The 24458-nt window shown below is 38.8% G+C and overlaps 1 protein-coding gene across 1 annotated transcript; it reads left to right on the plus strand.

Moving 5' to 3' along the window:
• The first annotated feature begins 1885 nt into the window (after window positions 1-1885).
• Window positions 1886-23533, plus strand: LOC125145184 (butyrophilin subfamily 1 member A1-like). Its single transcript, XM_047816144.1, has 8 exons — window positions 1886-1957; window positions 14748-15098; window positions 15322-15600; window positions 15824-15922; window positions 16898-16918; window positions 18907-18933; window positions 19696-19722; window positions 22734-23533. Exons 1-8 carry the CDS (start codon window positions 1906-1908, stop codon window positions 23279-23281), a joined length of 1404 nt encoding a protein of 467 aa, XP_047672100.1. The 5' UTR covers window positions 1886-1905; the 3' UTR covers window positions 23282-23533.
• Window positions 23534-24458: the final 925 nt, after the last annotated feature.

Raw genomic sequence — 24458 nt, forward strand, 5'->3', positions numbered from 1 at the left:
AGACATGTCGGTGGGGTTGATGAGAACCTCAAAGTACTCTTTCCACCGTCCGAGAATGTCCCCAGTCGAAGTCAGCAGATTCCCACTCCCACTGTAAACAGTGTGAGCAGGGCACTGCTCACACTGTTTTCAGTGGGAGTGGGAATCTGCTGTAAACAGTGTGAGCAGGGCACTGCTTCCCTCTCCTGAGACGCCGCACGGTTTGCCAGAATTTCTTCGAGGCCGACCAATAAACCTTCTCCATGGCCTCACCAAACTCCTCCCATACCCGAGTTTTTGCCTCCGCAACCACCCGGGCTGAAGCTCGCTTGGCCCTCCGGTACCTCTCAGCTGCCTCCGGAGTCCCCCGAGCCAACCAGGCTCGATAGGACTTCTCCTTCAGCTTGACGGCATCCCTTACATTCGGGGTCCACCACCTGGTTCGGGGGTTGCCACCACGACAGGCACCGGATACCTTACGGCCACAGCTCCGAGCAGCCGCATCGACAATGGAAGTGGAGAACATGGTCCACTCTGACTCAATGTCTCCAACCTCCCACGGGATCTGGTTGAAGCTCTGCCGGAGTTGGGAGTTATCTGGCCCGTCACCCAGACCTGTTTGCCTTGGGAGACCCTACCAGGGGCAGAAAGCCCCAGACAACATAGCTCCTAGGATCATTCAGGCACGCAAAACCCTCCACCACAATAAGGTGGCGATTCAATGTGTACACAAAAATGTAATAGAATATATAACTTATAGTTTACACAAAATATAAGTTTCTCATCAAAAATGTGATTTCAATGCTTATACTAAAACAGTTTGAATTATGTAAACACATATAAAATATTCCATATTAATGTAAATGATGTAAATACTATTACAATTAAAAATTGTCATTTTGTGAGGATGCTAGTTGACAAATTATAATTATTGGCTGTTGCAGAATTCCTTTGGCTTGGGTTTGATCCTTGGTTGTTGTGTAGTGTTTCCATGTGGCGGTAGTTTTATTTTTCTTAATAAATCCCTTTTGTCATTTTATTCCTGCATTTGGGTCTGGATTTTGTACCCCTATGTTTTCTGATAGGAACTGATACACATTTGAATGAACTTAATGAGCTTTTTTATTTCAATGCAAGTTAATATTATTTTGTTTCTGTCATTATTGAGTAGGAAAGCATCTTAAAATGTTTGGTTTAATTTCACATACACATTTTTACACAGAGTATATAGTAATTCATACACTGCATTTCTACTAGCAGAAGAATGTAGAGTATGTATGATGTAGTGTGAAATAAGCCGGATGTTCAACAGAATTAAATTTGTTAACTGTCAAAAGGTTCAGTTTCACTGCTGGTTAAATGATTACAATATTTACACCTGCTGTACAACAAAGTCTCTCTTCTTTGTTCATCATGAAATCTCTTTTTTTCTGCATGCTGTATAATTCAGAGCATCAAACTTGGATTAGTCAGTTTAATGAGGAAGTGGGACATAAAGAGGATGAATCATTTCATTTTATAAATACCCCATAATATAATAAAAAAAGAAATATAATAAATAAAAATATCATATATACATTCTATATTATTTACAGTTATGAACAATTAGACAATGCCTGATTAATAAGCCATTCATCTGCCATAAGTCACATTATGCTCCTCTTTACTGAACCATAAAGTTTTTCAAACAGATTTTTTTCAACCACATTTAAACCTTTGGGCTTAATTTTAATCATGTTAAAAGAAATACATTTGAACCAATTCAATTGTCATGTAAAGTTATAGAAAGAGACAAACAGAAGGTTTCTGTAGAAAAAAGGTGTGACTAATGAAAAGGTATCACGTGATACAAAATGAAACTGAAAGTGTTGACTTAGAAAAAGAAGCTTCTAGCATCGTCTTACGGTACACTGTCTATCAGGGAAAATGCTTTGGTGTGTGACTCTTATTCTTGTCAGCTTTATCGAATTTCGATCAGGTATGAAAACTGTGTGTGTGGGTGTGTGTGGGTGTGGGTGTGGGTGTGTGTGTGGAGTGACAATATTAAAAATTATACCGTTTACTTAAAGGTACAATGTATGTGACATTTCAAATAGAAAAACAAAGTTCATCTGCAGTTGAATTTCCTGTCTTTCAAGTTACAACCTTGACATATTTTAATCTCACTAGAAATTCACCATTTGCTATTTAACTTCCTCTGGCCTCGTGTACAGAACCTGGCAAAACTTAAATGTGATCACAATTCCTTTTGCATTTGCGTTTCGAACATCTGCACGTAAATAAATTATTATGAGGGGGTGGGGTGTATGACGTCATTCACTGTCAAGTTCCTCCATGGGCAGTGAACAGGACACTCTACTGATAACCTCTTACTGTAAAGACATATAATATTAGACAGGTTAAGTGAGTTTGTGTCTGTTCCAGAGCTGCAGCAGCTGGGAGATTGACTGTCATTATACTGTTAAAGATTTATTTATTGTTTTCTGTATCAAATGTACAAACAAAATAGACATACAATCTTATTCCAAAATATAAAGAAATTTGATGGACAAACCAATAATTAACAATCAGAAATACAAATCGAGAGAAAAAACTAACAAAGAGAGACTTATTTAAATTAACTTAATCAAAAAGTGAAAGTGTTAATTTCGTCAGACGAGACGAAATAAGTTCAACAACATTTTTTCATGACTAAGACGAGACGATGATAAGACCGCACCGCTGTCCAAAAACTCTGACTAAGACTAAATTAACATGCATTATTGTTGACGAAAAAAGACGAGACGAAAATGTTTTGTATGAAATAAAAACTAAGATAAAATCTCTCTTCATTTTCGTCTACAATTGTCTCTGCTTTTTCCTCAGCTGTTACGCCTTTAAAATATTCAGAACTTGTTCGCGGCTTCGCGCTGTTGCTCAAGTCTCATACGCCTGTGGCTGCAATACGAAACTGCTGAACAATTGTATTGCTTCCGCTAAAGAACATAGTGTGCTCCGTCTCTACGGTTAGAATCCTGTGTGTCCATGGCAACGCTGTGTTATAGTTAGCAGCGGTCTGTTATCAATAAATAAAATAGTGTGCGCGTAGAAAGAATTCGTCCACACGCCGCTCAAAAAAAAAAAAAAAAAAAAAATCCTGAGCGCAAGTCCACCGTATAGGCGGCTTTTTGTGTTAAATGATATTTCCTGTCTCTAAGAAGGCGCTTTTATTGTACATGACCGCTTATGTCCCGATGACCCGTCTTTGCATTATGATTAAAAGCAGTATCAATAAAGTAAAAAATGTGTGCAGTCAAGTTCGAGTGTATGTACTGTTTAAGTGTTCTCAACTTCTCACTGATACTTTTGTGATTCGCAGAGTTTTGACAAGTTTTATAGCCTTGATATTGTTTCTTATTCAAAAGTGGTGACAGAAAAAACTCAGAACCCCCAACCTGAAACCTCTTCCCACGCCCATGTCACAATCACATCATAATCAAAATTATTAATTAGGCTTAAAAGCAAATGTATATGTAAGGGAATCAAGTTTAACAATTACACGTAATATTGCTCCAAATATCATCAATAATGGTGTGTGCAATTCCATGTATAACATTTTCATTAAGTTGGTAATTTACTGAATGACTAAATATGACTAAAACTAACAAGGACATTTGGCCCAAGACTAAGACTAAGACTAAATTAAAAATAGGTGACGAAATTAACACTAAAGTGAAATCAGAGTAAAAGCTTTTGTATTATTAACCCATTGTAATGTTTTATACATCTGTTTTATTCTTTTTAATCACTGACTGAAGTTGGGATTTGATTTAAACCACCTACTTTTATGAATGAAAAACAGCCATACAAATCAAAAAGTTAACAACAAAATCTAAATAATTTTTCTCCATTAAAAACTTGATTAGCTGCACTGTAAGGGGTGGAAGTATAATCTCTATGGATTGTAACCAGTTCTGTACATCTCTCCAAAAGGGTTGCCCCAATGCACACAGAAAGAAAGCAGGGTCTAAACTTTAAATATTAGTTTCACAAAATAAACAATTATTTACTTCAAGATTGAATTTTAATCTTAAAAACTTGTTTCTGGGATAAATCTCATTTAAAATTAAAAAGTTAACTTTCTTAGCCTTCAGAGGAAGAGGAATAGATGGATACATTTTAATAGGGTTTGGGTAAAATGCTTGTAAAAGATTTTTTTTTATCACAAAATTAATGGGAAAACCTTGGAGTACTCTATTTTTAACCATTAGTTACCAACAGACAATTTACTGTTTTAAGAAAATAGCACACTGGTAGGCACGGGCAAGAGTAAAAAGGTTCACAATTTATTTGTGCTGTTGTGAAACAGGACTCAATGCTCCTCATGTAGCATGAGAGAGGAAAGGCCCTGATCATTCATTATATTGTGATTTTATAGACATCATTCAAACACAGACTGAAGGAAGGAAAACATCCTCAATCATTGGCTAGATGTACAACGACTCTTGTTGTACAACGACTCTGGTTGTGACTAGAAATTGTTATTACCAGAGATTGAAAATAACAATTTCTAGTCACAACCAACTTCTGGTCCTGCACACAGAAGGTCGGAACTTTACAAACAACATCTTAGTAAAAATGTCCATCACAATACCAAAAAGAATGATAATTTTGGATGACGGACTTTAACCATTTTAATTTTAAACACCATTTATAATGTTGAAATCAATTGCATTTATACCCCATCTTTATATAGTTTTAATCAGATAGATGGTTCAACACATGATTCCTTTATCTTGACACATAACAGTGTATGGAACAGACTAAATGCAGGCGCAGTACATGATGGCTTGCTTCTTGGTGAGTTTAACAATATTAAAAAGTAGAAAATGTAACAATTTTGTTTGTAATATAATTATAACAATGTTGCTTTTACAGTTTTTTTCAATCGCTAACAAGCGCTTACCTATACTTAAGATAATTTTTCTAAACTCTTAACACAGACTTACACCTACAAAACACAATTGGCCAAATTGATAATTTTCCTCTCAAAAACACATTTTGTTAAATATATACTAACTCTCCATTTCAAAACAGAACACATCTTTCTCTGCACACACTAACTTTACCGAAACACTGGAAATCTGACTCAAAATGAAATTATTCTGTCAAAGAATAACACTTGTTTTCACTTCACAAGGTATATGCAGTCAGTCAAAGTACAGCAGGTTTCAAAATACTGGCTATTGTTGACATTAGAAAAACTGCATAGACTTTTATGTTTCAGGTAACATGCGATCCACCTTTTACACAAAATGTCTTAGTTGGGAACTGTATGTCCACATGTACAGTAATGTTCACATTCAAATGCATTCCAGTAAAAAGCAAATCAGTTATTTTTTCTTTACTGTTTACTAAATGAGGTACAGTAGAAACACAATATAATAGAACAGAAAAAGTCTTACAGTATTGCTTACAGTGAACAAAATATCATATATAATAGCATTCTGAAAAACAAAAAAACAAAACAGCAAAAAGCCCAGATAAGAAGGGGGGGAAAAAAAATAGCACACAATTAATGTATCTAATCCCTGCGATCCTCAAGGTTAGGCCACTTGTTTTCGTCAACATCACATCTGACATCATCCAAGGCGATGCACCTGGGATAAAACCGCTTGGTATGTCGGATCCACCCTTGGCAATCTTGAACTGTGAAGTCCCTGCAGCCAGCATCCATGGCTTCAAGGAGGGACATCTGGTCATGTGGCTGATGGTCATAAACCTTCCACTTCCATGCAGAAAAGAACTCCTCTATGTGGTTGAGGAAAGGTGAATAGGGTGTAAGGAAGAGACTTACCAGTCTTGGGTGGACTTCAAACCATGCTGTTATTGCTTGCGAATGATGGAAAGCAACATTGTCCCAGGTAATTACAAAGGTCCGCATGCTGCTGGAGATCATTGAGAAAGGCAAGGAGACACTGTATTATAGGGTCCAACCTGACATCTGTGAAGGAGTAATCCTGCATTTCCATTGCTGCACACATGGTAACGTTTGCCCCTCTCTGTCCTGGCACATCAACTGTGGCCCTTTTTCCAATTATATTTCGTCCACGTCGCCTTTTGGATAGATTGAATCCTGCCTCATCTAAGTACAGTAAATGAATTCATGAAGGGCCTGGTTGGCCTTCAATTCCATAACTCTCTGAAACAAAGTTTATGTATATCATGTCATTACTGTATACCATACTGTACTGTAACCTATTACTGTGTAGGTTTCCTACTTGCAAAGTGCAAAGCTTATAGAACTGGACATTGAATTGAATATACACTATACCTGGACATATTGTCGTCGTAGCTCCTTGACTCTCTCACTGTTCCTCTCAAAGGGAACAGTGTAGAGCTGCTTCATCCGCACTCTGTGTTTGGACAATGTCTGTCTAATGGTTGTGAGGCTGATGCTTTCTATATTGCCAAATATCTCATGGTCCTCCACAATTCTAGTTTTAATTTCATGCAGTTTTATTGCATTATTTGCAACAACCATTTCTACAATGGCAAGCTCTTGATCCTTATTGAGGATCTTTCCTCTTCCCCCAGAGGGTGGAAGACGTTGCATTCTTTAGAGGGGGAAAAATCAACATATGCATTACTGTATGACCTTATTGTCATGTCAAGTGAGAATAGAAACATTCCATGTAAAATGCAATACTTGAAAGATGAAAGATGCGAATAATGGAGGTGATTGTTTGTTGATTGTCAGCTGAGATATATTGTTTTTGAACTGATATCATTGCAGAAGCAGAGGTTTTTATACTGTATCTAAGGTTTGGAATATTGTTTTTGCTATTGTGGGATGTTGTGTGTTAACATTCGTGAATATTACAAAAACAATCCATAATTTTGTTGGGAGGTATAGCTTGTCTGTTAAGAAAATGTAAGCATTGTGGAAATGTGTTCACTGATTGCATATTGTGTGAAAAGGACATGAAATGTGTGAAAGGTATGGCCACAAAAGACTGATGCTGTGCTAATTGTGTTTAGAGTTTTGAAAATGTGACAACTGTTTGGACAAATGCTTGTTAGCAACTGAAAAAACTGTAATATAATTATAACCTGCAGGTAATAATAATAATAATAATAATAATACATTTTATTTAAAGGCGCCTTTCTAACACTCAAGGTGACCGTACAAAAGAAGAAGAAAAACAACAAAAAATATAGTTATAAAATACTTACATAGAAAAAAACATTACCAACATTGGACCAACATTACAAATCATGATCTAGAATATGCTAAACTAAACAGATGAGTTTTAAGCTGAGATTTAAATGATGAAAGAGAATCAATATTACGGAGCTCAGATGGAAGTGAGTTCCAGAGCTGAGGTGCAGAGTAACTGAAAGCTCTGTTCCCCATAGTTACAAGACGGACAGAGGGAACAATGAAATGAGTGGAAGAAGAAGACCTAAGAGTGCGAGTTGGTTTTGGAGTATGAAGAAGATCAAGAAGATATGAAGGTGCAAGATTGTGGATAGCTTTAAATGTTAGAAGAAGAATTTTATATTTGATACGAAAATTAATGGGAAGCCAGTGTAGCTGTTCCAGAACAGGTGTAATATGATGGATAGAGGGAGTACGAGTGATAATACGGGCAGAAGAATTTTGAACGAGTTGCAGCTTATGAAGGGTTTTGTGAGGAAGCCCAATAAGAAGAGAATTACAGTAGTCAAGCCGGGAGGTTACTAGACTGTGAATAAGAGTGGTGGTAGATTGAGTGGTGAGAAAGGAATGAAGCCTATTGATATTTCGAAGGTGAAAGTATGCAGCCCGAGTAACATTATTTACATGTGAGGTAAAAGAAAGGGTACTATCAAAGATGACACCAAGACTCTTAACCTGAGATGAGGGAGCTATGAGAGATTCATCAATGGAAATAAGAAAATTCGAAAATTTGTTAAGCACAGTTTTTGTGCCTATAATGAAAAATTCTGTTTTATTGCTATTTAGTTTAAGAAAATTTGCTGAAAACCATGATTTTATGTCAATGAGACAATCAGAAAGAGCAGATGGAGGGAGTTTGGAATGTGGTTTTGTGGAAAGGTAGAGCTGGGTGTCATCCGCATAGCAATGAAACTTAACCTGATGTTTATGAAAAATATGTCCAAGGGGTAAAAGGTAAATAATAAATAACAAAGGGCCAAGAACAGAGCCCTGGGGAACACCAGAGGTAACAGAAACTACAGAAGAGGTGAATGATTTTAGTTGAACAAACTGTGTGCGATCAGAGAGATATGAATGAAACCATTTCAGAGGCGTGTTGGTGATGCCAATAGTGGAAAGCCTGTCTAAAAGAATATCGTGGGAAATTGTATCAAAAGCTGCACTCAGATCAAGGAGAAGGAGGATGGATAGTAAACCAGAATCAGCTGCTATAAGCAAATCATTTGTGACTTTTAATAGAGCTGTTTCAGTGCTATGAAATGGGCGAAAACCAGATTGGAATTGTTCATATAGATTATTGCCAGACAAGTGGATATGAAGTTGAGCAGCAACAACTTTTTCCAAAATTTTAGAAATGAAAGGAAGATTAGAAATAGGACGAAAATGATTAAGGTTGTTGGTGTCCAAACCTGGTTTCTTTAGAATTGGAGTTACAGCAGCTGTTTTGAAAAGAGAAGGAACAACCCCAGTGGTAAGGGAAGAATAAATAATATCCATAATAAAATGGGACAGAGAGGAAGCAGTAGCCTTAACAAGGACAGTTGGTAAAGGATCAAGAACACAGGTTGAAGATTTAGATTGATGAATAAGTTTTAAGATATCATCAATTGTGGGCAGAATAAACTCAGAGAACAATTGTGTAGGAACAGGTAGAACTGAGACACATGGAGTAGAAACAGGAGTGGCCATAAGTTGACGATGAATGCCTTCAATTTTTGAGGTAAACAATGATGCTAAAGTATTGCAGAAATCAGATGAGTACAAATGAGAGGGAAGTGAGTCGGGGGGTGTTGTAAAATTTTTCAATAAGGAAAAAAGAAGCCTTGAATTCCCTTCATTAGAACCGATTAAGCCAGAATAGTATGTAGATTTAGCTTTAGCAATAGTGTCCTTATAGTGAGACATATGTTCTGAGTACATTTCCTTGTGGACAGTAAGGCCAGTTCTTCTGAAAAGTCTCTCAAGCTGTCGTCCTTTTGCTTTTAATTGCCTGAGAAAAGGAGTGAACCAGGGTGCAGTAACAGTAAACGAAACAGTCCTAGTCTTAACTGGAGCAAAAGTATTCAACAAATTATGGCGACTATTATTGTACTGAGAGACCAAATTATCTGGAGTGGAACAGCTGTCAGCCCTAGGAAGACTTGCAATGCATAAAGACAAGTTGTCCAAATTAATGTCCTTGATTTTCCGGAATGATATAATACGTGAAGATTTTGATTTAAAAAGAGGAAGATCAACATTAAAGGACAGTAACAGATGATCAGTACATGGAAAAAAGTCTGCATTGAGGTTGCCTGGAGAGACACCTGAACAACAGATTAAATCCAAAGTATGTCCTTTAATATGCGTGGGAAATTTCACATGTTGCTGCTGTCCGAAGCTATCCAGACAAGATGTAAATTCTTTAGCAAGGTTGTTGTGAACATCATCCATGTGAATATTGAAATCCCCCACAAGAATTATATTTGGTGAAAGAGTAGTTATTTCATTCAAAAAAGCAGCAAAGTCAGGGATAAAATCCTTGTTAAATTTTGGTGGCCGATATACAGTGCTGATAATAGTTGGAGTAGATCCAGAGAGCCGACAAACTGCAGCCTCAAATGAGTGGGAGACAGAAACATTCACTAACATCAGTCTCCACTTCTCACGGTAGATTATCGCCAGACCTCCTCCATTGAGTGCAATAAAGTCATTTTTTTGCTGCCATGTTTCAGTCAAACAGAGAAAATCAATCTTGCGATTTGCAAGAAGATCCTGCACAAGATGCCCTTTACTCGTAAGAGAGCGGATGTTAAGAAGACCGGCGTTCCTTGGTGGGCGTCGAACAGCTGACCATAATGACTTTATATCACTTGATTTATTAAACCAGAAGTTCCGCCGAGAGCCACGATGAATATATTTCCGCCTTGGCAGATATAAGATGTCCGGATGAGCAAGCAGTACAGGAGGTATTGAATCATATAAACACGGACGGAAACTCAAAAGTTCAGCAGCAGAGTATTGAAACAGTACTGCGGACTGTACAAGATGCAGTACAGTCCAGGCAAGTACAAGCCATAAGCAATAGATCCTCATTGTAGTCTATGCAGTGTATATGATGTTAATGATTATCGGGGAGAGCAGCGGCAGCCAAGACGCGGCAGCGTTCACTCAGACCCCAGGACGAATAACTGGATGACAGTGGCTACCCCTGAGACGCTGGCTCCTCACCTCATTTTTAAACCCGCAGAGCACAGAGGAAACTCAATATAACGAGGTCCACTCTCGTGCCCGTGCAGTGATTTGCATTGACTATTTATGGTTAAAAATGGGCGTGTACAGGGCGGGATTTGAGGCTGGTTCAAGTACGCACATCTGCGGGTGATCTGTGATTTATGAAGGTAACATTGATTACAGGTGTGCATACGCACGGATTTATAAATCGGAGTTTTTGGCGTTTGGGTATGTAAACTTTTATTAGGGATCCTACGCACAGTTTTATAAATGAGACCCCTGGTCTATTTGAGCTCACTCAGAACTCTTGGATGTTGTGAAGTATTGTTAACATTGTTTGCATTCTGAGCGTATTATCGGTTCCGTCTGTTGCCTTGTTTTGACCCTGCTTGTTTTTCGTTTTTATGAATGTTTGCTACCTGCCCTGACCTACGCCTGGACTATTGACTATAGACTATTGATTTCCTTTGATGTTGTTGTTCGCCTGATGTTTGAACCTTGCCTGTTTTGGATATCGCCTTATAAACCAGCATTTGGATCTAACCTGTTTCACGTGCATGACAGAATACTTTGCCTGACAAGATCCAGCAGTTTATTTCATCCACCCTGGTTTCATCACTACATCAGCCATAAACCCAACGACTAAATCCAGCATTCCCAGTAAGTCTTCCGGCACCTTTATTGACCACTTATCTAAGGATTCAGCAGTGATATTTTCCCGTTCCGATTGGTGTGTTCCCGTACCCCGACATGTACCGATACAGCGGCATACAAGTTCAAGTGTTGCCCCCCTCCACTGAGGAAGAATTGTGGGACAGGTTGGACGACTTGATGTCTCTCCGCCAACAAGGACGAGCGGTGAGTTGTTTTGCCCAATTATTCTGGACATGTGCAGCTGGTTTGAACTTCAGAGACATGGAATTAAAGTTGTACTTAAATGACTGTTTGGATGAACCTTTATCTTAAACAGAAATGCAAAGCTTACAAATTTTGGACTTTTGGGGTTTTGTCAGTAATTTAGAAAGCCAAACCCGATGGAACTTATGGGAAACCCCAGATGGAAAATCCGTTGACAAAATGGCCGCCACTAGGACGCCGTCTCTGCTCCTAAAACAGCCGCTGCCACGCCTGCCTCTACTCCCAAAAGGGCCGCCAACACGCCTGGCTCAGATCATAAAATGGCCGCTATGCTGCCTGAACCCTTGTCTAGAAGGGCAATCAGAAGAAAACGCTTCACAAGCAAGACTGCCGTGTCTGCACCTACCCCTAAGATGGCTACCATTTTACCTGCACCTGTTTTCAAGAGGGCTACTACCGTATCTGCCCCAGCTGTTAAAAGAGCTACTGTCCTGACAACACCTGTCCCTCAGAGGGCCGTTGCCATCCCGGTCCCTGTTGTCAAGGTGGCTGCCATTCCTGCATCCCAACCACTTCACAAAATGGCTGCCACATCTACCTCTCCTGTTCCTGCAAATCCACTTCTAGTGTCTAGTCTACTGGACCGCCAGATGACATCTGTGCGGGTGTCTAAGAGTCGAAATCCAGTTATGTCAAGTTTAATGATCCCCAGGGCTACAGAGGTATGTTATCTCAGTTCCATGCCTCCTGTATTTGCTATGGTGCCATGGTATGCTTGCTGCTCTTCTGCTTCACCAGGCAGTTCCCAAATCCATGACTCGGAACCATATAACTCTCCCGAGCCACCTGAATCATCTGAATCTACTGAACCTACTGAATCTGCTTCGGAGTCATCTGAACCAATGGAATCATCGGAATCAGCTGATTCACCCAGACCCACTGCCTCACCTGCCCCACCTGAACCGGCCAAATCATCTGAATCTGCCGAAACTGCTGAATCTGATGAATTTACTGAAGCATCTGAACCAATTGAGTCGCTTGATGAAATGAAAGGTTTTTCATTGTAGGAGTGGGATGAGTGCTCCTGTGAAGATGAACTAAAACCTCAAGCAAAGTCCAGCTTCCCTGATCGTACAGCTGAAGTATCTGAAAAGCAAATGAGCAAGCAGGCTCAACCCGATCATTAAATTTCTCTCGTAGAGAACACTGGTGATAATTCGATTGCCAATGAGACCCCAGTAGAAGATCAGATCATACAAGTTCTTTTCCCTGGGTCAACACCACAAGCTAAGACACTGGAAGGTCTAGAAAAGCATCCAAAAAGAGCTGAGAGCCAAGGCAGTGTCAAGTCTCAGACCAAAGAACCCAGGACAAGCAGTGGTACGACAAATGAAAAATCAATTAAAGTAAAAATCAATAAATCTAAGAAGGAGCAGCAAAACCAGAAGTTCTCAAGTGATGTGGGTGCAGATCCAAAACACTCAGAAATCTTTTCACCTGAGGATATGACAACAGAGTTTCTGGAAATGGAACATGAGCAGTTACATGGATTGTCTTCTAGTATCCCACTGAGGAAGGAAACGCGAGGTGAAGTTGATCCAAAAAAACAACTATAAGTGTCCAGAGAAGTCTACAGATGACATACTGAATCCAGCCAAGTTCACTGAGGCCTCTGGAAATATCAAGAATCCAAAGAATGAGTACAGTGTGAATCTGGACCTTACACCCACTGAGTTTAGTTGGGTCGACGGTGCTCTGAGGGACAATCCACCTGCTGAAGGACAACCCATCCAAGTCTGCATTAGCCCAGATGAAAAGACTTTGGAGTTGAGTTCTCCAACATCTGGTCCAAATATTGCTGGTCATACGCCATACCACATATCCCCTGTGGAGACTTGGGCCTCCACTGACCGCAGCAGCTTAACAGCTAAGATGTGCTTGGTATCAGACAGTCAGCAAGGACCATCATGTAAAACTTCAGAGACTGGATGTCCAAAGAGTACACGAGAGCAACTCCAGTTCTTCTAAGGAGAAACACTCGTTTCCTGTCTTTGAGCTGTTTCAAGGACATTATTCCTGATATATCACCCACAGTGACCACCACCACCCACTCAATGCCTGCTGAAGTTCGCTCACCACAGTCCACTGAGCAGGTGCTTCCTACGGCGAGTGAATCCATGAACGAGGACGAAACGTCCTACTCTAATGGACACTATGGAGATCCTGATTTTAAAGTAGGCATGCCTTTATCTTTGAAGATGTCCAACTATGAACTCTCTGCCTGGCCCAAGATAGTCATTTCCGGGCTCCCTGAACTCTCTGCCTGGCCCAAGATGGTCGTTTCGGGGTTCCCTGAGCTCTCTGCCTGGCCTGAACCAACCAATTTTCCTGTGCTATCTGTCCTGTGTTTTGTTTCACTGGCTTTGCCAGCCCCTCTACCTCCTGTCCCTGTTTACAGGCTCGGAATGCCTCCAGCACCGCCTTGGATCGCGATGCCGACCAGTTTACTGAGTTACTCTGAGGCACCACCCTGGCCTCCAGTCCTGCTCTGGTCTCTGGCTCTGTCTGTGGCACCACCCTGGTCTCCAGTCCTGCTCTGGTCTCTGGCTCTGCCTGCGGCACCACCCTGATCTCCACCCTGGCTTCTAGCTCTGCTCGGGTCTCTGTCTCGACCTGCAGCACCACCCTGGCCGCCAACTCTGCTGTGGTCCCTGGCCTCGCCTACAGCATCACCTGCTCTGCCGGCGCCGCCCTGGCAACCTGCTCTGCCGGCTCCGCCCAGGCCTTTGGCTCCACCCTTTACCGCCACATGGACCTGGCCCGCCATCCCATCCCGGCATTTGCTGCATTTTAGCATCAGGACTCTATTTCCCACAATTCATTGCACCACCAACTCAGCACACCTGTTTCCTAATTGCAATCACCTGGTCTATTTAAGCTCACTCAGAACTCTTGGATGTCGCGAAGTATTGTTAGCATTGTCTGCATTCTGAGCGTATTATCGGTTCCGTCTGTTGCCTTGTTTTCACCCTGCTTGTTTTTCGTGTTTATGAATGTTTGCTACCTGCCCTGACCTACGCCTGGACTATTGACTACTGTTTTTGGATTTCCTTTGATGTTGTTGTTCGCCTGATGGTTGAACCTTGCCTGTTTTGGATTTCCCCACTCAGTTGTTTGATTTGAATTATAGTTTTTTGTAAACCTTTGTAAACAAAATATATAATGTTGTTTGAAAATTTAATAAGCTACAGTAAATAGCTAATAAAGCATCATTCATCCACCAGAACAGCGAGACTCTAAGTGCCTGTTTGAAACTACAAATGTTTACCATGAATTACCTGTATTTCTTTAAATGTTTTTTTTTGTAATAAATATTATACATTTATTTATTTATTTTCTGTAAAAATAAGTAAAAACCTGATTCTATGTTCAAAAATAAAATTATATAATAAATATAGTGATATGCCATATTTACTCTATTTTCACCACAATACAGAGAGTTTACAGGTGGTTGGTCCAGAAGCTCCTCTTGTTGCTCTATCTGGTGAAGATCTGGTTCTGCCCTGTTTTATCAAACCCAACACCAGTGCTGTGGACATGACAGTGGAGTGGTTCAAACTATATGTAGAAGACTCATTAGTGCATCTCTACAGAGATCATGAAGACAAAAATGAAGGTCAGGCTAAGTCCTACAGAGCAAGAACATCACTGTATAAAGAGGAGCTACAGAAAGGCAACACTTCACTCAAACTCTCAGATCTCAGAGTCTCTGATGAAGGAGAATATAAGTGTCTTGTTGAGGACAAATCCTGGTCCGATGACATCACTGTGAACGTCATTGTAGAGGGTAAGATCAATTTCTGTGATGAAAGTTTCACAAAATTTCAGAAAAACATTTTGCCTTGTCTTGTTTTTAGTATTTAGTGTTGAACCTCTGTTGGGAAGATTTAATTACTGTTGATTTAATTAATTAATGTTTTATTATTATTGACGTTCTTTTCTAATTGATGTTTATTACTGTCTGTTTGTATCAGTAAAATCTAATATTATTTTTTCTTTATTGACTGTAGCTCAGGGAAGCCACCCCGTGATAATGATGGAGAGTTATGATAACTCAGGAGGGATTAATCTAGTGTGTGAGTCCAGAGGCTGGAACCCTGCACCTGATGTTCTGTGGCTGGACAGAGAAGGAGTCACTCTGACTGCTGAAGATACACAGATACACAGAGACACTGATCTCTTCAGTGTGAAAAGCCACATCACTGTTTATGATTATAGCGACTCTAACAGGTTTTACTGCAGACTTCAGCAACGTCATCACATGCTGGAGACAGAGATTATCATCAATAGTAAGTGTCACTTTTATACTTAAGTTAGCTTGTTACGTTCTACTGTAATCAATGTAGATTAAGGTAATAAATAATGACACATGAGCTTGATGAACACTATTTATGCATCTGAACTTACATGTTATTTTTATTTTAGCTATTAATAATTAATACAACACACTTGTACCTATAAATTAATTGAATGGTTTAAAATATGTGATGTGTTAAATGTGGTTTATTTTAGGTAAAGTCTTTGATGCTTGGAAGTGGATTGTTGGGATTTCAGTTTCAGCATGTCTAATTGCCATCGGAATGATCGTAACTGCAGTTTGTCACAAGAAAAGTAAAAATTGATTATCTTTATTTAATAATACCACAACATTAAGTTATGCTGCAGATTATAAAACAGACATTTTAGACTTAACATAATTAATTCAGAGAGACCTTTTTACACTGTACATAAATATACAATGGATATAAAAAGACTTTCATCCTCATTGTAAAAATTAAGTAAAAACAAATAGAAATATTTTATGGAAAATACATTTAAAAAAGTTACAAGAACCAATTTGCATATGTTTTATGGCTGTCTTCAGAATAAACCTATCACATTCAATCTCATTTTAAAAAATAATTAGCATACAGCTGTCATCAATTAAATTATTCTGATTAATAATGCTCACCTGTTTCTTTAGGATTTTTTCACATCATCTTTGTTCACATCACTAAGAACATTTTTTTTTTAGAGGATTTTCCTCTAAAAATGTGTATATAGTCAAGACACAAACCTTACCAAAGAGGCTGCTAAGAGACATGCAGCAACATTAAAGGAGCTGCAGGAATATATGACAACTGATTACTCTCTTAATGGTTTATTTTAGTTTATCTTTTTACATCACATCACAAATCTGTCATTTTAACTGGGGTGTAAAGACTTTCTATTCCCATCATATTAGCAGAAAATTACAATCCACAATCTATATACATTGTAATGGCAGATGTCCAGTAGAGGACATAAGAGGACATAAAATGATAGTGTATGAACAAGTAAATGCTGTTGATTAAAATCTTTAATTTAATAATTATTTTTTACTAATATTTTGCTATTTTTTAAACCTTTACTAATTTACTGTCACTCTATACATTTTATAGCTTAACCATAACAGAGCCACCAATCTGTCAATCATTTGTATAATCCGCAATTTTTTGTGTTGTCAGTGTTGCAGTGCTTAATCATTTTCGATTCGTTTATATATATAGAATTTCCACAAAATATTTCAAGCCAAATATGTTTCAACAAATCTTTTTTTATCCACAGAGATGCAGAAGCAGTCCAAAGGTGAGTGAGAATTTTTTAACAGGGGTGTATAAACTTTTTATTTCCATTGTATTGGCAGAAAATTACAATCCATAATCTACAACCATTGTAATGGCAGATGATCCACTAGAGCAGAAGTCTTCAATCTTATATGCAAAGGTCTGGTGTGGAGGCAGGCTTTTAAAGCAGACAGATTGTTTAACCTTTATTTTTACAGGCAAGACATTAAGAACTGGTTCTTATTTACAATGACGGCCTGATAAGAGGCACTGCTTGATATCTGAGACTGGATATGAGCTGATTAAAGCGGAGTCAGTTGTATCTGAAAGCCTGCAGCCACATCAACACTTTGTGGGTAAGATTGAAGAGCCCTGCACTAGTGACACAAAATACACATAACTGTGTGATGGTAGTTTATGTACAGAGAATTGCTGCTACAAATAAATCACTACTAAACTGAACAGAGAAACAGGTAAAATCTACTCAAATTGCTTAAATAGAATTAATTAATTTAATTAAATGAAGCATTTTTTATATTAGAACAATATTATAGGAATCTGGAAAGAAATTACAATAATGTTTATAAATCAATTCATGGAAAGAAAGAAAGAAAGAAAGAAAGAAAGAAAGAAAGAAAGAAAGAAAGAAAGAAAGAGTTGATGCTATTTGAAGACCATCTGCATAGTGCTTTTTATAATACATTCCTAAGAATAGCATACATATTTTATAAAGCAGTTAACATTTATGACAAGCTTCTGTCAATATGTCTAGAACTATATTAGATTCTTCAAAAGGAATATAGAACAATGATTAATTATAATAAGTTGACTGATCTGAGATACAAATTTTTACAAACTGAAAATTCTTGACACTTGGAGAATATAGAATGTAATGAATATAAATTTTATTAAAACTTTAGTAAATAACTTTAGTTATTAACTAAACAATAACTTTAGTCTGACAGTTATGTGGGCTTCTTAAAACAATTAGAATGCCCTATAATAGATATATACCACAGTATATGGCAAAAATTTGTTCACCTGCCTTCTGTGAGGTTTATTAATGATATCTACTTCTTACAAGATCATGGAACTGAATGGTCAGTACATTTGTACACATTTTTAATGGAGCTCTAGTTTAATACAGATTATTATCTATGAAGCACACATGCCAGACAAATTAATGATTTTAATGTCATTAAGTAGTAATCATACATATATTCACTTTTATGAGGTTGTTCCTACAGGACCAGTTGGTGTTGGATAACGTTTTCTGACAGATAATGAAACTGAAACTTTTAAAATGTTAATTTATTCAGTCAAATTAAATTTTGTTAGAAGATAAACTATCATGTGATGTAATATTTAATATGTAATATTTCCTCTTCATGCAAATTAGTGGATTACATTATTTTGTATAATCATATAGTAATAAATAATAATAATAATAATAATAATAATAATAATCTGAACTGAACAAAGGGGGGCACGGTGGCTTGGTGGTTAGCACGTTCGCCTCACACCTCCAGGGTTGGGGGTTCGATTCCCGCCTCCGCCTTGTGTGTGTGGAGTTTGCATGTTCTCCCCGTGCCTCAGGGGTTTCCTCCGGGTACTCCGGTTTCCTCCCCCGGTCCAAAGACATGCATGGTAGGTTGATTGGCATCTCTGGAAAATTGTCCGTAGTGTGTGAGTGAATGAGTGTGTGTGTGCCCTGCGATGGGTTGGCACTCCGTCCAGGGTGTATCCTGCCTCAATGCCCGATGACGCCTGAGATAGGCACAGGCTCCCCATGACCCGAGGTAGTTCGGATAAGCGGTAGAAAATGAATGAATGAATGAACTGAACAAATAAACAAATTAGATCAACTTAAATCTGGTTCCTATATAATACATAATACATAATTCCTGAATATAAAATAATAATAATAATAATAATAATAATAATAATGTATTAAACAGTATCTATCAAGTATCTAAGTAGATATCTAATTAATATTTTTTCTCTTTTCAGAACTGCAGAGACTGAGTGTGGAATACGGTAATTACACCTGGTTTTGTGAAAATTTAGGATTTTCTGTGTGTAATATTTACAGTTCCCACCAAATGTGTTGGGTTGTAAAGTCAATTATATTTTGCTCTACACTGAACACTGATTTGAGATCAACATTTGAACATGCCACAATAGATCAGATTTTCATTCTCCTGACATTTATAGCTAGATGTGTTAAACAACTCACCTTTTATCTGAACCTGTGTCTTTTCAAGTGACAGAAATGATTGAAATTTTACTGATACGTGTTCCCTGTTGCCCAAAAGTGCCCTGTTAATCACACAGTACTGAATGTTTTTCTCTTGATCTGAGCTCCGTGTTTCTCCTCTGAAACATTGGGTTTAGCCAGTGCAACAATTTGGGAGGATCTGAAAAAAAAAGAATGAAATTTGATGATGGTAAACACAGCATTCAGTAACATCACAAACAACCTCCAAAGCAAACCCAAAACACACTGCCAGCAAAATTCTGGACGTAAACAGGGGGAAAAGTGGAAGGTTTTATATTGGCCAAATCAAAAACCAAACTGAGCAGCATTTCACCTCCATTTCACACCCAAAACAAACAATAACCGAAAGAAGCTGAAATACAAGTATTGAAAGCATCACAAAAGAAAAATGCAGCAAATGAATAAAAAATGAAAATTTCAGTCATTTTTTTGTACATTGGTGTATATATTATGATGTGTTTAATGTTACTTTATTTGGACTATATTGTCATTGTTTGACTATATTGTACATGTTTTCACAGAGTTATTAAAGAAGAAGCAGTATGCAGGTAAGAATAATTCTTTACAGTTAAAGGCCCCAGATTAAAACCATCCGAACTGTAATAATACAGCGCAGAACTACCCACTTTTAGGGCTTTTGTTGCCCCACATTGCTTCCACATGCTCCTCTGCTTTCAGGTGCGAATCCACACAGGATGCAAAACAGAGACAGAGACATAAGCAGGTCAAAGTCACAGCACAAACCTCATAACACAAGCAGGTAGCAACAGGTAGCCAAAGTACAATAATAGTCCACCAGCGCAGGTCTTTAATCCACCATGGTCACTATCCATAAGCAGGAAAAATCCACAAACGGGAAATAATCCACGGGGAAAATGGGAGAGCAAAAATAGCAAAAAAAACCCAAGAAACAAACAGAAAAAAACACCAGAGCACAAAAACCAAAACAAAGTGCAGGCAGCAAACTTGCTCGACTAAAGCCCTATTCGGACGGGATTAGTTTTACCTGGGGACGTGGGGGTAAAGTAATTATTACCAGAGCTTCTCTGTGATTTTAGTCCCGTCCTAATGTGCCATCTCGGTAATCATTACGGACAATGTCAGTAAAGATTACGGCAACTTTTACCTTCTGTAAAAAGGTCCATAAAAATTACCTCGGGTAATACTAATCCCGTCCGAAAAGACCTGCTGTAAACATGTACGGTAAAATTCCGTCATTTCATGTTTAAAAGTGGTTTTTGGCTCGTTTTTCAAGCATGGAGGCGCCAAGTTGTCTGTTTGCGCACGTGATAACAGGAAGCAACATCATACGCACATGACGAGAAGGAGGTTACTGTGGTGTGTAATGCGAGTTACCCCTCCCACTTCTGCTAGTTTTACTGAGATGTCTTGTCCCGTGCGAATTGGCCAATTAATATTACAGACGTCCTGAGGTAAAATTGCATTACTCCACGTCGCCACATAAAACTAACCCCGTCTGAATAGTGCTGAATAGTCCGTAAGCACGACTGAAGTCCGCAAAAACAGGTGAAACAAAAAGAAAAAGTAACTCCAACCTGGCAAAAGTCCACTCGGGCAAACAGCAGCGAGTCCCTGAGAAATAACTAGAACAGGAGGACGGTGAGATAACTCACAGATCACGACGTAACTGTAGAGAGATCATCTGGTGAAAATCATGCAGAAACACTTAAATAGCGCTGCCGGGATTCAGAGGCTGCTGACCGGTAAGTGACGTCACCAATGACCGCCGCAAACTGGAACTCCGGAGGAATCCACTAACATCAAGTCAATATTCACATCTATTTTTACAGTGTTCACTAATTATGTTGGCTTTGTAGAAGCCAACATTCTGATTTCTGTTATAAGCTTATTATTATTATTATTATTATTATTATTACGTTGGCTTTGAAGAAGCCAACATTCTGATTTCCGTTATTATTATTCACGTGAAAATAAAAAATTTGCACAACATGGACATGTGACATATCAAAACACTCAGCGCAATGAGGGGAACTGCCCCACGGGTATTATGGTCACGTCACATGAAAATTAAAAATTTGCACAACACGGACATGTGACACATCAAAACACTCAGCACAATGAGGCGAACTGCCCCACGCGTATTCTGGTCACGTCACATGCTCATGTCCGCTCACCTCCAAAAGTATTGTCACCCTAGCGGTCCAGTAGCTTTCACAATCTTTGTCCACTCGCCTCCAAAATGCACCAGCCTTTGCGAATACTTGCACCGTCAAAGCCAACATCAAAGTTTGTCGTGACGAACTTTACTAATCTAGTTATTATTATTATTCTTAGACAAAATTTTTTTTTAAAAATGCGGCCTAGGGCTTTCGAGCCACATGCACCAAATTCAGATATGTCATAGACGCTGGTCTGAAGTTTCTTGCCCCTATTTTTCTTAGCGATCGGAATTCCGGCATTCCCGGTACGGAAGCTCAAATTGGCCTTTTTTTCCCATAGACTTCCATTATAAACTTTTGAGGTTTATAACTCAGCAAGTTTTCGAGCGATTTACACCAAACTCGGAAAGGTTCTTTAGGACCTTACTACGGTTTTCCCGTAGTCGACGGTCGAACATCCCATAGACTTGAATGGGGAATTCCAAAAAGTCCTCTAAGCTCTCACACACACAATACATCCAACATTAAGCATTGCATGTACTGTTCTATGCAGTATAATAAGTAGAATCCCATAATGACTGCAGCATTGACATGAAATGTCCAAACCTTCAGTAGCCACTTTTTGCAAAAAGTATTGGCACCCCACCAGGTATTCTGGTGATGTCACTCGACACCACGTGATGTCACGTGTAGCCCCGCCCCGCCCCCAAAACAAGCGAAATCAAAAATTTGCACAACATGGACATGTGACACATCAAAACACTCAGCACAATGAGTTGAACTTCCGTATTCACAGAGTTTAAATATATTTTAAAGAGTTTAAAGGTATTCTGGTCACGTCATGTGGGGCAGTTCATGTGGGGTCACGTCACGTGGGGCAGTCACGTGACGTCACGTGAAAATTAAAAATTTGCACAACATGGACGTGTCATATATCAAAACACTCAGCACAATGAGGGGAACTGCCCCACAGGTATTGTGGTCACATCACATGCTCATGTCCACTTGCCTCCAAAAGTATTGGCACCCTAGCGGTCCAGTATCTTTCACAATCCCTCTGTTCACTCGCCTCCAAAAAGCACTGGCCTTTGCGAATACTTGCACCGTCAAAGCCAACATCAAAGTTTGTCACGACACTCACCCTAGTTTCAACACAGAAAAGTCAGGTTTATCGTCCGTGTTACTCAGTGTTAGGTAAAGATAATCGAGCCTGGAGCATGTTGTACAGTTTTGTGTCCTGACAATAAATAAACACACAAAGGCTTTAATCCAAATTACAGACTTGGATTAAATCACTGTTCTTTCCCCTTCACTGTTCAGCTTCATGATTGGATTGAATTCAGCTTCTCTGAATTCACTGGATGATGATTTAATATTTTACCTGTTTACTCATATCACATACTGTGTGTTTCTCTCAGTGGATGTGAATCTGGATCCTGATACAGCAAATCCATTTCTCATACTGTCTGCTGATGGAAAACAAGTGACACATGGAGACATACGACAAAATCTCCCTGATACACCACAGAGGTTTGATACAAGGCTCTGTGTTCTGGGAAAGCAGAGTGTCTCTTCAGGGAGATTTTATTTTGAGGTGCAGGTCAGAGGGAAAACTGACTGGACATTAGGATTCGTGAGAGAGAACATTAACAGGAAGGGGTGGATTATAGAGACTCTTCAGTATGGATTTTGGACTGTGGCTCTGAAGAATGAGAATCAGTATCAGGCTTGTGTTGGTCCCCCTGTCCTCCTCACACTGAGAGAGAAGGTGGAGGTTGTGGGGGTGTTTGTGGATTATGAGGAGGGTCTGGTCTCCTTTTATGATGTGAAGTCCAGATCTCATATCTACTCTTTCACTGGTCAGTCTTTCACTGAGAAACTCTATCCATTCTTCTATCCAGGTTTAAATAAAGAAGGTGAAAATTCAGCACCACTGATCATCTCTTCAGTATTTAAGACTGAATGAATTTTCACCTCACAAATTTAATCATCTATTAAAAGTTGAGAATAAAAAGAAACATTTTAATATTAATATTATTTCAGCTCAGTGCATGTAGTTAAATTAAAACAAATGAATAATGAATGTCCTCTTAACAAACAATAACTGAAAGAAGCTGCAGTACAAGTTTGAAAGCATCACAAAAAAAATCGGATGTTGTAGCCTAGTGGTTAAGGTTACTGATCAGTTGGCCATGAGTTTGACTCCTAGGTCCCCCAAACTGCCACTGCTGGGCCCCTGAGTAAGGCCCTTAACCCTCAATTGTTCAGTTGCATACACTGAAATAAAATGTAAGTCACTCTGGATAAGGAAGTCTGATAAATGTAGAAAATGAAAAGTTCAGTAATTTTTTTGCACATTAGTGTAACTATATTACTACGAGTATCTGGTACGGATAAAGCGCTTCTGCTGAGTTCGAGTATTATACGAGTAACACGAGTCAATATCTGTGCTCGGATTGAATGAAAATCATCATTGGGTAGCTGATTGTGTCAGCGTTCTGTGATAGGCTAGTCACAGCGCCCCTCCTTTACACATACAGATGTATTGTGTTGCTGTGTCTCACTCTGCTCACTCAGTCACACACAGAACAGCTCTCTGTCTCTCCCTCAGTCACTCGGGTTCGCGGGTCTTTTCCGTTAACGTTTAGGGTTTCTTCAGCTTTTTACTTCAGGTTGTAACATTAATAATACGTACTTACTAACCAGTATAGTTCTATGGGGTCAGAATTGTTTCATTATTCTGAATAAATACACTATGATCCACAAATAAATATAAAGACTTTCACAAATATTTTTTACAAATTTCACAAAAAGAAATGAAATTCACAAATAAATGGGATTTGCAAATAAAAAAAAAAAAAATATAAATTGTATTTATTTGCGAATTGCTTCCTGCTCATTTGTGAATCGCGTTCTGTGCATTTGTGGATTTGAAACATTTCTAACGCCAAGACGCGCACAAGAATCCACAAATAGGTGGACTCCGCCCACCGTCTACTCCAGCCAATTGGACAACGGTCTCGTGGCGCTGACCAATCGTGGCACGGTCTACCTCAAACCAATCACGTTCTGATTTACTCGCACTATCACAGTGTAATATGTACTGCAAAATACGATTAAAAAAAAACAAAAAACATTTGTCG

This window comes from Tachysurus fulvidraco, chromosome 1, assembly GCF_022655615.1.
Source record: "Tachysurus fulvidraco isolate hzauxx_2018 chromosome 1, HZAU_PFXX_2.0, whole genome shotgun sequence".
Classification (NCBI taxonomy): domain Eukaryota; kingdom Metazoa; phylum Chordata; class Actinopteri; order Siluriformes; family Bagridae; genus Tachysurus; species Tachysurus fulvidraco.